The sequence below is a fragment of the Oncorhynchus clarkii genome, chromosome 24, assembly GCF_045791955.1.
Source record: "Oncorhynchus clarkii lewisi isolate Uvic-CL-2024 chromosome 24, UVic_Ocla_1.0, whole genome shotgun sequence".
NCBI lineage: Eukaryota > Metazoa > Chordata > Actinopteri > Salmoniformes > Salmonidae > Oncorhynchus > Oncorhynchus clarkii.
Window position 1 is genome coordinate 40,017,300 of NC_092170.1, and position 18,938 is coordinate 40,036,237.

Sequence of the window (18,938 nt, forward strand, 5' to 3'; positions counted from 1 at the left end):
AGAGACAGAGAGAGAGAGACAGAGAGAGAGAGACAGAGAGAGAGAGACAGAGAGAGAGAGACAGAGAGAGACAGACAAAGAGAGAGAGACAGAGAGAGAGAGACAGAGAGAGAGAGAGAGAGAGACAGAGAGACAGAGAGACAGAGAGAGAGAGAGAGAGAGAGACAGAGAGAGACAGAGAGAGACAGAGAGAAACAGAGAGAGACAGAGAGAGAGAGAGAGAGAGAGAGAGAGAGAGAGAGAGAGAGAGAGAGAGAGAGACAGAGAGAGAGAGACAGAGAGAGACAGAGACAGAGAGACAGAGAGAGAGAGACAGAGGGTGTAAATGAAATGCATTAATGTACCTAACATCTGTGAGCTGTACTAATATCTCTGGCATGTCATTGGTCAATAACGTGTGTGCGAGGTGCAGGCTAGAGTGATGTCATAGCAGGGCTGAAAGGCCATTGGACAACATTCAAGACAGAACTCAAATAAAACTTCCAATGGTAAGAGAAACACTGGTATGTTATACCTCTGTACATTTCATCAAAACCATGTTGGTAAGAGAAACACTGGTATGTTATACCTCTGTACTTGTGTTACATCTCTGTCCTCTATAGACATTTATTTGCTATGAATTCATCTGTCCCTGACATATAACCTGGTTTATTTGTCTACGGTCCATATTTTCTAGCCCTCCTCTTTAAGAAGGGTTTATTACTGCTACGGAGAAGTTACAGGACGGGGAGGTCAGGCACCGTATATTACATTTCCCAGGGTGCTACAGGAAGTGACTTTTCTGTGTGTACAGATTTCTAACTCTCTGGAGGCAGTCGGCTTTATCCTCCGTAAGAGGAACTGTCCATGTTGGAAGGGAAAGGGTCACACACACACGCACGCACTAACTGTACTCCTGTCTCCTGCCTGGTCTCACACACACACACACACTGAATAAGGCTGTTACACACACACACACACAATAAGGCTGTTACACACACACACACACACACACACACACACAATAAGGCTGTTACACACACACACACACTGAATAAGGCTGTTACACACACACTGAATAAGGCTGTTACACACACAGACTAAGGCTGTTACACACACACACACAGACTAAGGCTGCTTTCATGAACACACACACACACACACACACACACACACACACACACACACACACACACACACACACACACACACACACACGGGCTGTTACCTCTTGTCTTTTCCGCTCCTCCTGGCTGAGCTTAAGGCCGCTCTTCTTCACCTGCAGGAACAACAGCGTTTAGAACATCGGGTTCGGTAACAACACGAGGAAGAACATGTCATCTCTAACAACACAAGTGTCTAATGACTACATGGCACCACTTACACACAACCAGGTACATGCTGTACCTTAAGGAATGAGAGGAATTGTTTAGACGTGAGGCAGACCTCTGTGTCCGTCAGGGTTGTCTCTATCGGTATCCATCCATCCCAGGTAGTCCTAACTCTCAGACCTAGGGGTCCGCTTTTAGAGAAATTAAAGCTACTGTGTGTTCAGCCCAACTCTCAGACCTAGGGGTCAGTTTTTAGAGAAATGAAAGCTACTGTGTGTTCAGCCCAACTCTCAGACCTAGGGGTCCACTTTTAGAGAAATGAAAGCTACTGTGTGTTCAGCCCAACTCTCAGACCTAGGGGTCCGCTTTTAGAGCAATGAAAGCTACTGTGTGTTCAGCCCAACTCTCAGACCTAGGGGTCTTTCTCTGAGAAAGGTGGCCCTAGCAACGATTCAACATCTGCTTGCCAATGTGCCTCTCACACAGAAGGTTCTGAGGGAAATGAAAAACAGAACTGTTCAAGTGGTGAGAAAGTGGTTTGTTTCACGTGTCCCACCACACGTGATGGCTTCCTGAGCCAAAGAGATGAGGGTTTAGGTGTCTATGCCTCAACACACCACATGTGTTGTCTTCCTGAGACAAAGAGATGGGGGTTTAGGTGTCTATGCCTCAACACACCACACGTGTTGTCTTCCTGAGCCAAAGAGATGAGGGTTTAGGTGTCTATGCCTCAACACACCACACGTGTTGTCTTCCTGAGCCAAAGAGATGAGGGTTTAGCTGTCCAGAATGTTGAGTGGATTTACACTGAACATGCTCAACAGTGACGATGTGACAGTCAGGGAGTTAGCCAGAGCCTCCCTTCGTCTGGACCAACTTCCTAGGCTTCAGGAGGAAGGTTCCACTGGTCAGGGACACTGAGGACAACTTCCTGGGCTTTAGGAGGAAGGTTCCACTGGTCAGGGACACCGAGGACAACTTCCTGGGCTTCAGGAGGAAGGTTCCACTGGTCAGGGACACCGAGGACAATTTCCTGGGCTTCAGGAGGAAGGTTCCACTGGCCAGGGACACAGAGGACAACTTCCTGGGCTTCAGGAGGAAGGCCAATGAAAAATTAGCCACTCGTGCTACGGGCTTTGGAGTCTGGTCAGATTGGCCGGAACTCAACAACCTGTGCAACCGGGCTGGAGTAGAGCTCAGGTGGACACGGACTGACAGGTAAACTGAGCCAGTAGCTGGAGTAGAGCTCAGGTGGACACGGACTGACAGGTAAACTGAGCCAGTGGCTGGAGTAGAGCTCAGGTGGACATGGACTGACAGGTAAACTGAGCCAGAGACTGGAGTAGAGCTCAGGTGGACACGGACTGACAGGTCAACTGAGCCAGTGACTGGAGTAGAGCTCAGGTGGACACGGACTGACAGGTAAACTGAGCCAGTGACTGGAGTAGAGCTCAGGTGGACACGGACTGACAGGTAAACTGAGCCAGTGACTGGAGTAGAGCTCAGGTGGACACGGACTGACAGGTAAACTGAGCCAGTGGCTGGAGTAGAGCTCAGGTGGACATGGACTGACAGGTAAACTGAGCCAGTGGCTGGAGTAGAGCTCAGGTAGACATGGACTGACAGGTAAACTGAGCCAGTGACTGGAGTAGAGCTCAGGTGGACATGGACTGACAGGTAAACTGAGCCAGTGGCTGGAGTAGAGCTCAGGTGGACACGGACTGACAGGTAAACTGAGCCAGTGACTGGAGTAGAGCTCAGGTGGACACAGACTGACAGGTAAACTGAGCCAGTGGCTGGAGTAGAGCTCAGGTGGACACGGACTGACAGGTAAACTGAGCCAGTGGCTGGAGTAGAGCTCAGGTGGACATGGACTGACAGGTAAACTGAGCCAGTGGCTGGAGTAGAGCTCAGGTGGACACAGACTGACAGGTAAACTGAGCCAGTGACTGGAGTAGAGCTCAGGTGGACATGGACTGACAGGTAAACTGAGCCAGTGACTGGAGTAGAGCTCAGGTGGACATGGACTGACAGGTAAACTGAGCCAGTGGCTGGAGTAGAGCTCAGGTGGACACAGACTGACAGGTAAACTGAGCCAGTGGCTGGAGTAGAGCTCAGGTGGACATGGACTGACAGGTAAACTGAGCCAGTGGCTGGAGTAGAGCTCAGGTGGACATGGACTGACAGGTAAACTGAGCCAGTGACTGGAGTAGAGCTCAGGTGGACTCGGACTGACAGGTAAACTGAGCCAGTGGCTGCCTCTGATGTAGTTGTGTTTAGATCTCAGTGTTGTTGTGGGGGATTCTGTCACCATGAACATCTCATCCTAAATCTTGGTATCAGACGGACGGGTAGGAGTATGCATGGTTGTGTGTGTGTGTGACCATGCATGGTTGTGTGTGTGTATGTGTATTTGAATTAAACAGTGTGTCCCTAAGGTTTAACCCACTGTAAAACAGGAGCTACCTGGAGCTACCCCCACACACACACCTAAGCCTGCTGAGGTTAACTCCCACAGTGTCATAATATCTACACCCCTCAGCCTGCTGAGGTTAACTCCCACAGTGTCAAAATATCTACACCCCTCAGCCTGCTGAGGGTAACACCCACAGTGTCATAATATCTACAATATATCTACAATATCTACACCCCTCAGCCTGCTGAGGTTAACTCCCACAGTGTCATAATATCTACACCCCTCAGCCTGCTGAGGTTAACTCCCACAGTGTAATAATATCTACACCCCTCAGCCCACTGAGGTTAACTCCCACAGTGTCATAATATCTGCAATATATCTACAATATCTACACCCTTCAGCCCACTGAGGTTAACGCCCACAGTGTCATAATATCTACACCCCTCAGCCTGCTGAGGTTAACTCCCACAGTGTCAAAATATCTACACCCCTCAGCCTGCTGAGGGTAACACCCACAGTGTCATAGTATCTAATATTATCCACACTAGTGTTTTTCCCGGGTCACAGGCGGAACCACACCAGCGTTCTGAACAGCAGAATGTATCTCAATAACACCAAAGAGATTCAAAATGTCTGCTTTGGTTAGGGATTTTCAAGGTTAGGGTTAAGGTCAGGCATCAACTCCGACATGAACTCTGAATGGTTAAGGTCAGGCATCAACTCTGAATGGTTAAGGTCAGGCATCAACTCCGACATGAACTCTGAATGGTTAAGGTCAGGCATCAACTCTGAATGGTTAAGGTCAGGCATCAACTCTGAATGGTTAAGGTCAGGCATTAACTCTGAATGGTTAAGGTTCTAACTCTGAATGGTTAAGATTAGGCATCAACTCTGAATGGTTAAGGTTCTAACTCTGAATGGTTAAGGTCAGGCATTAACTCTGAATGGTTAAGGTTCTAACTCCGAATGGTTAAGGTTCTAACTCCGAATGGTTAAGGTTCTAACTCCGAATGGTTAAGGTTCTAACTCCGAATGGTTAAGGTTCTAACTCCGAATGGTTAAGGTTCTAACTCCGAATGGTTAAGGTTCTAACTCCGAATGGTTAAGGTTCTAACTCCGAATGGTTAAGGTTCTAACTCTGAATGGTTAAGGTTCTAACTCCGAATGGTTAAGGTTCTAACTCTGAATGGTTAAGGTTCTAACTCTGAATGGTTAATGTCAGGCATCAAATCTGAATGGTTAAGGTCAGGCATCAACTCTGAATGGTTAAGGTCAGGCATCAACTCTGAATGGTTAAGGTCAGGCATCAACTCTGAATGGTTAAGGTCAGATCTTTACCACCAGGGACCTTTGCCACCAGGGACTGGGGTTGTCACTATACCAGCATGGTGATACTACCACACCTGATTGTCCATGTAAAATACAAGGCTGGTCTAAACCTTTGGTTGTTTAAAACCTACTGTATGTAACAGTGTGGTGTGGTTTAGGAAAACACACAGGTTTCTGGGTGACGACATCAGGTTTGTTTGTTTGTTTGTTTGTAACATCAGGACTGTTTTCCTCAGGAAATGTAGTCTGCCTCATGTTTTGTCCTTGATAACTCTGAGTATCACGATACTGCTGTCGTAACAACCCTAATGGAGACCTTACACATCCAGACTAGGGACACACACACACACACACACACACACACACACACACACAAAGGAGCCATCTTTGTGTTCCTGACAGGTTGGGACAATATCAGTGGCCTCCACGCACGCACGCACGCACGCACGCACGCACGCACACACACACACACACACACACACACACACACAAAAAGTTTGCCAAGCTTGTTTTAATTTGCAAGACAAATTCCCTTTAATAAGGGCAATCAACTTCTATGTATCTACTGTCTCTACGGCCTCGCATGTCTTTAGTGTCCTAGTAAACACCTTCCTGCCACGACAACTGAACTTCGCCCTGCTTTTGGACTTTCCCTGAGAACACAGAGAGACAGGTGTAACTGTGAAAACCGAAACTCGGTTTTCAGTCAACAGGGAGTGCTTGGGGTAAGAGGTTGGCTGTAGGCATCATCTTACCCTCCCCTGTCCTATCCTTAACCAGGGGGTGGGGGGTTAAACCTCTCATCCAAGAGTATGGTGTCAACACTCTTAGATATATACCACTTCCTCCTGTCCCTACTGTTACTGGAAACTTCTAGGAAACAGAGAACATTCCTACCCTACATATGTTACTGGAAACTAGAAATTCTAGGAAACAGAATAGTCCTACCCTACATATGTTACTGGAAACTAGAAACTTCTAGGAAACAGAATAGTCCTACCCTACAGATGTTACTGGAAACTAGAAACTTCTAGGAAACAGAGAACAGTCCTACCCTGCATATGTTACAGGAAACTTTATTTTGCAGAGCCTCTTATCCAGAGAGACTTACCGTAGTAATCACATACATTTTCATATAAGTTCGTACTGGTCCCCTACGGGAATCGAACCCACAAACCTGGTGTTGATATCTTGTAACCATTAAGTTAACTTTCTAAAATGTACAAAATGCTCTGCTGTTCTGCATATGGTTTGTTAATTTAGTATCTAGTTAGTTATCTAGTACTATAAAACACTACAGCCTGCCATGTTCACAGTGTAAACAGCTGAACATCTAACTACTATAAACCACTACAGCCTGCCCTGTTCACAGTGTAAACAGCTGAACATCTAACTACTATAAACCACTACAGCCTGCCCTGTTCAGTGTAAACAGCTGAACATCTAACTACTATAAACACTACAGCCTGCCCTGTTCACAGTGTAAACAGCTGAACATCTAACTACTATAAACACTACAGCCTGCCCTGTTCACAGTGTAAACAGCTGAACATCTAACTACTATAAACCACTACAGCCTGCCCTGTTCAGTGTAAACAGCTGAACATCTAACTACTATAAACACTACAGCCTGCCCTGTTCACAGTGTAAACAGCTGAACATCTAACTACTATAAACCACTACAGCCTGCCCTGTTCAGTGTAAACAGCTGAACATCTAACTACTATAAACCACTACAGCCTGCCCTGTTCACAGTGTAAACAGCTGAACATCTAACTACTATTAACCACTACAGCCTGCACTGTTCACAGTGTAAACAGCTGAACATCTAACTACTATAAACCACTACAGCCTGCCCTGTTCACAGTGTAAACAGCTGAACATCTAACTACTATAAACCACTACAGCCTGCCCTGTTCACAGTGTAAACAGCTGAATATCTAACTACTATAAACCACTACAGCCTGCCCTGTTCACAGTGTAAACAGCTGAACATCTAACTACTATAAACACTACAGCCTGCCCTGTTTACAGTGTAAACAGCTGAACATCTAACTACTATAACCACTACAGCCTGCCCTGTTTACAGTGTAAACAGCTGAACATCTAACTACTATAACCACTACAGCCTGCCCTGTTCACAGTGTAAACAGCTGAACATCTAACTACTATAACCACTACAGCCTGCCCTGTGCACAGTGTAAACAGCTGAACATCTAACTACTATAACCACTACAGCCTGCCCTGTTCACAGTGTAAACAGCTGAACATCTAACTACTATAACCACTACAGCCTGCCCTGTTCACAGTGTAAACAGCTGAACATCTAACTACTATAAACCACTACAGCCTGCCCTGTTCACAGTGTAAACAGCTGAACATCTGACTACTATAACCACAACAGCCTGCCCTGTTCACAGTGTAAACAGCTGAACATCTAACTACTATAACCACTACAGCCTGCCCTGTTCACAAGACAGGACAGGGACAGGACAGGGAAAGGGACAGGACAGGGAAAGGGACAGGACAGGGAAAGGGACAGGGACAGGACAGGGAAAGGGACAGGACAGGGAAAGGGACGGGGACAGGACAGGGAAAGGGACAGGACAGGGACAGGACAGGGAAAGGGACAGGACAGGGACAGGATAGGGACATGGCAGGGACAGGACAGGGAAAGGGACAGGACAGGGAAAGGGACAGGACAGGGACAAATTAGTGGTATTGTCTACCTCTGTATCCTCCTTTACTTCCCCTCCTCTCTTTACTACACACTGGGAACAACTGGATCAGTGTGAATATCACTATCACCTCCCTTTACTACACACTGGGAACAACTGGATCAGTGTGAATATCACTATCACCTCCCGTTACTACACACTGGGAACAACTGGATCAGTGTGAATATCACTATCACCTCCCGTTACCACACACTGGGAACAACTGGATCAGTGTGAATATCACTATCACCTCCCGTTACTACACACTGGGAACAACTGGATCAGTGTGAATATCACTATCACCTCCCGTTACTACACACTGGGAACAACTGGATTAGTGTGAATATCACTATCACCTCCCGTTACTACACACTGGGAACAACTGGATCAGTGTGAATATCACTATCACCTCCCGTTACTACACACTGGGAACAACTGGATCAGTGTGAATATCACTATCACCTCCCGTTACTACACACTGGGAACAACTGGATCAGTGTGAATATCACTATCACCTCCCTTTACTACACACTGGGAACAACTGGATCAGTGTGAATATCGCTATCACCTCCCGTTACTACACACTGGGAACAACTGGATCAGTGTGAATATCGCTATCACCTCCCTTTACTACACACTGGGAACAACTGGATCAGTGTGAATATCACTATCACCTCCCGTTACTACACACTGGGAACAACTGGATCAGTGTGAATATCACTATCACCTCCCTTTACTACACACTGGGAACAACTGGATCAGTGTGAATATCACTATCACCTCCCTTTACTACACACTGGGAACAACTGGATCAGTGTGAATATCACTATCACCTCCCGTTACTACACACTGGGAACAACTGGATTAGTGTGAATATCACTATCACCTCCCTTTACTACACACTGGGAACAACTGGATCAGTGTGAATATCACTATCACCTCCCTTTACTACACACTGGGAACAACTGGATCAGTGTGAATATCACTATCACCTCCTTTACTACACACTGGGAACAACTGGATCAGTGTGAATATCACTATCACCTCCCGTTACTACACACTGGGAACAACTGGATCAGTGTGAATATCACTATCACCTCCCGTTACTACACACTGGGAACAACTGGATCAGTGTGAATATCCCTATCACCTCCCGTTACTACACACTGGGAACAACTGGATCAGTGTGAATATCGCTATCAGAACTAAGTGTCCTCTACCGTCTACAGAGCAACATCAGAAACAATGTCTCCATGTCTATCTGTGCATCTCTCTCTCTCTCTCTCCCTCCCTCTCCCCCTCCCTCCCGCCCTCTCTCTCTGACATACCATCTTAATTAAGCTGCTCCAGATAAGAGTAAACATCAACAAGGAGAACAGAACACCTAAGTGGAAAACAGCACTGGTCCCCCTCCTTTCTCTCCCTCCCTCTATCCTACCATCCTGGGCCCACACTGCATTACATGATGTCATAATCGGAGTCGCCACGCTGCTCTCTAGGGGAAACATATTTAACATTTTTCCATTGAGAAGACTCCCTGGTGATTACCAGCAGGCTGGCGCCGTGCCGGGTGGTGCTCCTAGTCTGCTGGCCCAGATCTTTCTCCCTGCTCTCTCCCCCTCCTCTCTTCCCCTCCCCCTTCCCTTCTCTCTCCCCTCCTCTCTTCCCCTCCCCCTTCCCTGCTCTCTCCACCTCCTACTTCCCTGCTCTCCCCCCTTCTCTCCCCTCCTCTCTTCCCCTCCCCCTTCCCTGCTCTCCCCCCCTTCTCCTTTCCCCTCCCCCTTCCCTGCTCTCCCCTCCTTCTCTCTCCCCCTCCCCTCCTCTCTTCCCCTACCCCTTCCTTTCCCTGCTCTCTCCCTCTCCCACTTCCCCTCCCCTCATTTTCCTTCTTTCTCTTCCCATCTTTGTATTTTCTCTCTCTCTCTCTCCCCCCCCCCCCCAGAAACAGACAGACACACAGACAGAAACAGACAGAGACACGGAGACAGAGACACAGACAGACAGAAACAGACAGAGACAAAGACACAGATAGACAGAAACAGACAGAAACAGACACAGAGACACAGAGACAGACAGAAACAGACACAGACAGAGACAGAGACACAGAGACAGGAACAGACAGAGACAAAGAGACAGACAGAAACAGACACAGACAGAGACACAGAGACACAGAGACAGACAGACAGGAACAGACAGAGACAAAGAGACAGATAGACAGAGACACAGAGACAGATAGACAGAGACAGACAGAGACACAGAGACAGACAGAAACAGACAGAGACACAGAGACAGACAGACAGAAACAGACAGACAGAGACACAGAGACAGATACACAGAGACACAGAGACAGACAGACAGAAACAGACAGAGACAGAGACACAGAGACAGACAGACAGAAACAGACAGAGACAGATAGACAGAAACAGACAGAGACAGACAGAGACAAAGAGACAGATAGACAGAAACAGACTGAGACACAGAGACAGAAACAGACAGACAGACAGAGACAAAGAGACAGATAGACAGAAACAGACAGAAACACAGTGTAGAGGATGGGTCAGGACTGAAGCCAGATCAGATGGGACAACATCCTGGCCAGCGCTGGCATTCCATCTCCCAACCAGACACTGTGTGTCTCTGTACTGTATGTGCAGACAGGCACAGCACCACTGTGTCTGTGTGTGTGAATGTGCGTCTCACCACACTGAGTTGGCTCCACGAGGTGCGTATGGGTCTGTACTGCACCACGATGCCCTCGTCAGGTTTGGGCTCTCTGGACTGGTCCTCATCAGAGTCATTGTGAAGAGCTTTCTCCTGGTAGTTCTGATACAGTTCCTCCTCTGGGGCACACCACAGACAGACAGGTTGGGTCACACCACAGACAGACAGGTTGGGTCACACCACAGACAGACAGGTTGGGTCACACCACAGACAGACAGGTTGGGTCACACCACAGACAGACAGACAGGGTGGATCCCACCACAGACAGACAGACAGGGTGGATCCCACCACAGACAGACACTGGTTGAGGGCGCATCACAATAGTACAGTCCCCATTGAGAGCAAGACCTCAAACATGTGGACAGAAAATGACAGTCATAAGGAGTTGATAAACACGACTAAGACAGAGATGTGACACTCACCTTCCCTGTCAAAAGTCCTCTGTGTGATCAGTCCTGGCTTCTTATCCGGTCTCTGAGAGACAAGAAGACATTTCAACTATTAACAACAGGCTTAGGATCAGCTCTCCCTGAGCCAGACTTATATTACCATTATGAACTGAGAAATAAGACTGGTCACTAGGTCAGTTACTGTGAGCATAGTCATCACAATATCCTAAATTATGCTTTAATAGCCAAATCTGGTTATGAATGACATTATTGTACCAAGTTGGTTACCTTAACAACGCCTTGGAATTAACCCACGTCTATCCGTCTCCACCCACACCTGTCACCTGCACTCGACCCCTGACCTCTGCACTGACCTGTCAACCTGACCCCGCCTAATTAAAGAGAGGTGGACTGGAGAGAGAGAGAGTGTGTGTGTGTGAAGTGAGTGAGCGAGTGTGTATTGCAATCATTAGCCTGACTTCAACACAAGCGTCTCCTGACAATGTTCCAACTTCAAGCTAACTGTGGACTTGGGTCCCTGACGTGAACTTCAGGAGAACAGTTAATCAAACATGAATCCCTCAGGCAGATGAGTGGTAGTAAACTGTGTGACTGTAAGGTAAGAGACAGTAATATCCAGGCACAACGGGCAAGGCAAGGAGAGAACGCTATTATGACAATTTCCTGGAAAAGAATGAAACGAATACATCTGTTCCTACCTTGTTCTTCTTCCCAGGGCTGGTCGGTGTCTCCTTGACCTCCTGTAGTCCTTTGAGTACAGACTGGGACAGGAGATGGGTCTTTGGGTCTACAGATGGTACTTCCATTTCCACTCCACTCACCACTGCCCTCCTGTACGAGGTAGACCTCAACCCCCTTTTCAGACTCCCAGGGCTCTCATCATGGTCTGTCCCCTCTCCCCCTCCGTCCGTGGAGAAGAAGGATCCAGTCTCCACCATGCTGACAGCTCGTAGGGCCCGCTTGGTAGGATCCAGGCCCAGCAGACCCCCCAGGCCCTGGCTCTGTACCCCAGCAGGAGAGGCTTTGCTCAGGGACGCCAGCCCTTTGGGGATCAGCTGCTGTGTGCCCATCTTCAGGGCAGCTGCACTGTGGGTGCTGAGGACAATGGAGGGAGGAGGAGAGAGGGAGGGGGCAGACATGTCAGCAGGGGAGAGGCTGCGGGGTGTGGAGGGGTCAGAAGGGGTGGAGGTGGAGGTGAGGGAGGAGATACTGCAGGTGGAGCTGTGAGATGGGGTAGGGGTGTGGAGACTAGGGGGAGAAGGGCTGGGGTTAGGGGGAGAAGGATGAGGGGTTAAGGGGTGATAGGAAGAAGAGGAGATCAGGTTATGGTGGTGGTTGTTATTGGGGGTGGCAGGGGGAGACGGGTGACTGGAGGAGGCAGTGTCCGGCAGTGAGGAACTTGTTCCAAACACTATCTGGTCTCTGTGAGAGGTGAGGGTGAACGGGCTGGAGAGTCGCTTCAGGGCATCGCGAGGCCGTTTGTCTGACCACACCTTCTCCTTGTTACCGATTTGACCAACACTTCCACCATGGTACGCCTTATTGTCCAATGACGAAAACTTATCCTCCGACTTGAACTTGGACAAGGAGAAACGTCCTTTGGCCAAATGTCCAATGCTGATACTCCTGACAACCCGTGTCCTCCTGGTGGGTTGGTTGAGAACGTGCTTCAGAATGACCGTCCCTCCTCCCGGCGTGGCCACCAGTCGCTCTGCAGGCTGGCTCAGGGTAAAGCCGCACTTGTTGTCCTCTACGGGCAAGTCAGTCATGTGGAGTCTGTCTATCTGGTAGCTGAGGGGCCGGGCCTTCAGCTTGCTGGGACCAGTGTGATTGGCTGATTGCCGCTTCCACAGCGGACTGATGTTATTGTTGGACAGATCCACTTCGTTCCCGCCCTCCATGGCACATCAATCACGATTGTCTTTTGTTTCTCACTGTGGAGCTGGAGTCTCGTCCGACACGACTGGTCACTGTGCAAACATCCCGACCCCACAGAGAACTGCAATAATGCCTGGTTGTAAACACAAAGAGAGAGGTCAAAAACCAAGCGGGAGGGGGAGCAGAGTAAAGTCCTTACTTTTCATTGGTTAGGGCTGTCTGTGAGGTCACGAGTTGGGCCATTCTGCCTTCTCCAGACAGTCGTCAGTCATTCTGCCTTCTCCCGACAGCTCAGTCATTCTGCCTTCTCCCTGCAGTTGTCAGTCATTCTGCCTTCTCCAGACAGTTGTCAGTCATTCTGCCTTCTCTCTACAGTTGTCAGTCATTCTGCCTTCTCCCGACAGTTCTGTCATTCTGCCTTCTCCCTACAGTTCTGTCATTCTGCCTTCTCCCTACAGTTCTGTCATTCTGCCTTCTCCCGACAGTTCTGTCATTCTGCCTTCTCCCTACAGTTCAGTCATTCTGCCTTCTCCCTACAGTTCAGTCATTCTGCCTTCTCCCTACAGTTCAGTCATTCTGCCTTCTCCCTACAGTTCTGTCATTCTGCCTTCTCCCGACAGTTCTGTCATTCTGCCTTCTCCCTACAGTTGTCAGTCATTCTGCCTTCTCCCTACAGTTCTGTCATTCTGCCTCCTCCCTACAGTTCAGTCATTCTGCCTTCTCCCTACAGTTCTGTCATTCTGCCTCCTCCCTACAGTTCTGTCATTCTGCCTCCTCCCTACAGTTCTGTCATTCTGCCTTCTCCCGACAGTTCTGTCATTCTGCCTTCTCCCTACAGTTGTCAGTCATTCTGCCTTCTCCCTACAGTTCTGTCATTCTGCCTCCTCCCTACAGTTCAGTCATTCTGCCTTCTCCCTACAGTTCTGTCATTCTGCCTCCTCCCTACAGTTCTGTCATTCTGCCTTCTCCCTACAGTTCTGTCATTCTGCCTCCTCCCTACAGTTCTGTCATTCTGCCTCCTCCCTACAGTTCTGTCATTCTGCCTTCTCCCTACAGTTCTGTCATTCTGCCTTCTCCCTACAGTTCAGTCATTCTGCCTTCTCCCTACAGTTCTGTCATTCTGCCTTCTCCCGACAGTTCTGTCATTCTGCCTTCTCCCTACAGTTGTCAGTCATTCTGCCTTCTCCCTACAGTTCTGTCATTCTGCCTCCTCCCTACAGTTCAGTCATTCTGCCTTCTCCCTACAGTTCTGTCATTCTGCCTCCTCCCTACAGTTCTGTCATTCTGCCTCCTCCCTACAGTTCTGTCATTCTGCCTTCTCCCTACAGTTCTGTCATTCTGCCTTCTCCCTACAGTTCTGTCATTCTGCCTCCTCCCTACAGTTCTGTCATTCTGCCTCCTCCCTACAGTTCTGTCATTCTGCCTCCTCCCTACAGTTCTGTCATTCTGCCTCCTCCCTACAGTTCTGTCATTCTGCCTTCTCCCTACAGTTCTGTCATTCTGCCTCCTCCCTACAGTTCTGTCATTCTGCCTCCTCCCTACAGTTCTGTCATTCTGCCTTCTCCCTACAGTTCTGTCATTCTGCCTCCTCCCTACAGTTCTGTCATTCTGCCTTCTCCCTACAGTTCTGTCATTCTGCCTCCTCCCTACAGTTCTGTCATTCTGCCTCCTCCCTACAGTTCTGTCATTCTGCCTCCTCCCTACAGTTATGTCATTCTGCCTTCTCCCTACAGTTCAGTCATTCTGCCTCCTCCCTACAGTCGTCAGTCATTCTGCCTCCTCCCTACAGTTCTGTCATTCTGCCTCCTCCCTACAGTTCTGTCATTCTGCCTTCTCCCTACAGTTCAGTCATTCTGCCTCCTCCCTACAGTTGTCAGTCATTCTGCCTCCTCCCTACAGTTCTGTCATTCTGCCTCCTCCCTACAGTTGTCAGTCTTTCTGCCTCCTCCCTACAGTTCTGTCATTCTGCCTCCTCCCTACAGTTCTGTCATTCTGCCTTCTCCCTACAGTTCAGTCATTCTGCCTCCTCCCTACAGTTGTCAGTCATTCTGCCTCCTCCCTACAGTTCTGTCATTCTGCCTCCTCCCTACAGTTCTGTCATTCTGCCTCCTCCCTACAGTTCTGTCATTCTGCCTCCTCCCTACAGTTCTGTCATTCTGCCTCCTCCCTACAGTTCTGTCATTCTGCCTCCTCCCTACAGTTCTGTCATTCTGCCTCCTCCCTACAGTTCAGTCATTCTGCCTTCTCCCTACAGTTCTGTCATTCTGCCTCCTCCCTACAGTTCTGTCATTCTGCCTCCTCCCTACAGTTGTCATCTATGCCCACGACTGCCTCATGTAAACTACAACCCCGACGCTGTTTAAACATTTACAAACGTCGTTAATCATCGCTTCAAATATGGTTTTCAAAACATATGGCCCTGTTCTTTCATCCTACTAAACTACACTGTAGTAGTTACAGATCCATACAGCTATGGAGCCTCCATCCTACTAAACTACACTGTAGTAGTTACAGATCCATACAGCTATGGAGCCTCCATCCTACTAAACTACACTGTAGTAGTTACAGATGCCTCCATCCTACTAAACTACACTGTATCAGTTACAGATTCATACAGCTATGGAGCCTCCATCCTACTAAACTACACTGTAGTAGTTACAGATCCATACAGCTATGGAGCCTCCATCCTACTAAACTACACTGTAGCAGTTACAGATCCATACAGCCTCCATCCTACTAAACTGCACTGTAGCAGTTACAGATCCATACAGCCTCCATCCTACTAAACTACACTGTAGTAGTTACAGATCCATACAGCCTCCATCCTACTAAACTACACTGTAGTAGTTACAGACCCATACAGCTATGGAGCCTCCATCCTACTAAACTACACTGTAGTAGTTACAGACCCATACAGCCTCCATCCTACTAAACTACACTGTAGTAGTTACAGACCCATACAGCCTCCATCCTACTAAACTACACTGTAGTAGTTACAGACCAATACAGGTATGGAGCCTTCATCCTACTAAACTACACTGTAGTAGTTACAGATCCATACAGCCTCCATCCTACTAAACTACACTGTAGTAGTTACAGATCCATACAGCCTCCATCCTACTAAACTACACTGTATCAGTTACAGATCCATACAGCTATGGAGCCTCCATCCTACTAAACTACACTGTAGCAGTTACAGATCCATACAGCCTCCATCCTACTAAACTACACTGTATCAGTTACAGATCCATACAGCTATGGAGCCTCCATCCTACTAAACTACACTGTATCAGTTACAGATCCATACTGCTATGGAGCCTCCATCCTACTAAACTAAACTGTATCAGTTACAGATCCATACAGCTATGGAGCCTCCATCCTATTAAACTACACTGTAGTAGTTACAGACCCATTCAGCTATGGAGCCTCCATCCTACTAAACTACACTGTATCAGTTACAGATCCATACAGCTATGGAGCCTCCATCCTATTAAACTAAACTGTATCAGTTACAGATCCATACAGCTATGGAGCCTCCATCCTATTAAACTACACTGTATCAGTTACAGATCCATTCAGCTATGGAGCCTCCATCCTACTAAACTACACTTCCACTACATTCCTGAGTTACACAGTTATGATTACACACACAGGTGTTTGGTGCATGCTAGTTAGCTAATTAACACAGGTGATCGATCGCCTCCTCTTCCATCTGTTTTCCATAAACAAGCGCTGTAACATGGATAAATGGCCGTGTGGAAACACTAACCCTAAACGTATCAATGTGTGTATCAATTTAATAACCCTTTGTTAAATAGATTATTATGTTTTGTTAATGTAAATGATTTTTCGCTGATATGCTTCCAAAACAGTACCGCAAGACATGCATGTTAATGTTCAGCCCGAGCGGTGGGAGATGTGGACAAAACTTCCCCTTGAAGAAGACGCATTCGTCTAATGATTCTTAGTGTAATGGACCTTATAAGTCATGATCAGGGCCTGGGTCGTTCCTTTACCACTGCACCAATAGCCTAATATCCATGAATAGTACCGGACCACAACAGATCCCTGATACAGCAGAGGACTGACAGACAGACAGGCATGCAGACAGCGGAGGAACGTTTACTCTGAATTATAACACTCTGGAGGAGTCACGGTTAAGAGCTATGCAGCAGAACATGTTCAGACAACAACACACGTTGTCTTTGCACAGAAGTAGGCTGGCTCGTGTAACCAAGTAGCCACAGAAAGAAAGAGAAACAGTTTCCACATTGACCCATAAAAGTGCGGTTCCCACGGCGAGCGTGTCTTCTAGTAGCCCCGTGAGGGACAAGACAGACGTACCTTTCTACTGACTGGTCATGGTGCCTGTGTCCTGGACTTCTCAATGGACTAGACAACGATTTCTTGTTGGTTTGACAGCTTATTTATGCTTGAGGTAAACTATTCCTTTGTGCAACAACAAAAAAAGAGTTGTCTTATCAGTAATCCGGCGACCGTCGGCTGTTTTCAGAGTATCTCAAAGTCCTGTGTTTTGTTGGGTAGTACCCGAGTGACCCGGGTTGAGTGTTCAGGAGGAGAGGACTGGGACAGAGAGGAGGAGGGGGGAGTGCCGAACAGCACAGAAGCCATCCCAAGTTCACCTGACGTCATGTGTACTACAACTCGACCGACTTGGACTTGTAAACTAAAGCTAAGGGAAGCTATAAAACATTCCAAGGGAAAATAAAACGTCCTAAATAATGTAGGAATATAGTCAACAAAATGTCAGCGTCCATACGGACAAAAAATGATTTACATTTGGGACAAGTTTTGTAAAGGGAAGTGTGGGACTTAGTTCAAAATGTAAAAATGTTCAGTGATTTTAGCGCCACCCTGTGGTTCTATAGAGTACAGCCACAGTAGACGACAAGAAGTCGAGAGTAGAACACTTGTTTCTACTAATACATACGTGCACAACTTTTCCTACACAGATTCCAATGACAGTGGTAACTCAAGACTTCTGAGTGATAAATATTATCCAATATGTTTTTTTTTTAATACAGTAGGCTAGACCTACATTAGCTCTGGAGAGCCCAAGGTGGCTCACAGCCTGTCTTTGACTTGGGTTCTCAGCTGATGGTATATGCAGGACAGCTGGCTCCGTGTGAACTACAATCCCGACGCTCTGTTTTAACGTTTAAAATGTTATTGATCATCGCTAACGATACTGATTTGTAAACCTTTGAAACTTAACTTTCATATAAGCGAGAAAAGAATCTTTCAAATCTGCTCAGTTTTGCAAAGGTCCCTCTCAGTTCCATTGACAATTCCTTTCCACATTTCCCATCTGGATCACATGTGTTTCTCAAACTCAAACTACAGCCAATGTGCAACTTTCCTAAACTGCAGTAAGTGTTTTATTTTATCTTTATTTAACTAGGCAAGTCAGTTAAGAACAAATTCTTATTTTCAATGACGGCCTAGGAACAGTGGGGTTAACTGCCTGTTCAGGGGCAGAACGACAGATTTGTATCTTGTCAGCTCGGGGGTTTGAACTTACAACCTTCCGGTTACTAGTCCAACGCTCTAACCACCCTGCCGCCCCAAGTGTGTCTTTTACATTAGAAAAAATATGTATTGTTTTTATTAAAGTTAAGTTTTAAATATTTCCAAAACGGTATCATGTGCGAGCCTTATTGTGTTTAGAAAAAGCATTTGGGCAGCATTGGGCCATTTTTATCCAATGGCTCTGTGAATAAGAGTTATACCTACAGTGAATGACAATCTGCCCACAAAAGCAGCCTAAAAAAACACTTATTTTTTTGTAGACTAAGCTAGGCTAGACATGGGTGGGCCTGGGAGGGCATATCTGAAATCAACATTTACTGTTTTAATGAATTTAATATTTGTCCATGACATAACCAGAAAGTGTGTGGAAAAAAAAACATTCCTCTCATAGTCCAACTCTAATGATTTACAGCCGCCCTACAGGCAGTGGCCCATCGCACGCCAGCTCTCTCCAGCTTCCCAGTTCTGTGCGGTTGGGGTCTAAATTCACGGAACGCCTTGTCAGTGAGATTGTGCAATGTGCTTTACCAGTGACTTTCAAAACAGACTCAAAACAAATAAATTCTCACGGGCAATTTTATGGTTTTTATAATAAACTGACTGCAGG

General features: G+C 47.3%; 1 protein-coding gene across 1 annotated transcript in view; it reads right to left on the reverse strand.

Moving 5' to 3' along the window:
* Positions 1-17,352, reverse strand: part of LOC139382930 (rho guanine nucleotide exchange factor 26-like) — an 85,156-nt gene extending 67,804 nt beyond the window's left edge. The window contains exons 1-5 of the mRNA XM_071127204.1: positions 17,126-17,352; positions 11,602-12,914; positions 10,916-10,967; positions 10,473-10,612; positions 1,208-1,258 (exon numbers count right to left, since the gene is read on the reverse strand). Of these exons, the coding sequence (XP_070983305.1) occupies positions 1,208-1,258; positions 10,473-10,612; positions 10,916-10,967; positions 11,602-12,804 (1,446 nt within the window). The 5' untranslated portion in view covers positions 12,805-12,914; positions 17,126-17,352. The remainder of the gene's footprint in view (positions 1-1,207; positions 1,259-10,472; positions 10,613-10,915; positions 10,968-11,601; positions 12,915-17,125) is intronic.
* Positions 17,353-18,938: the final 1,586 nt, after the last annotated feature.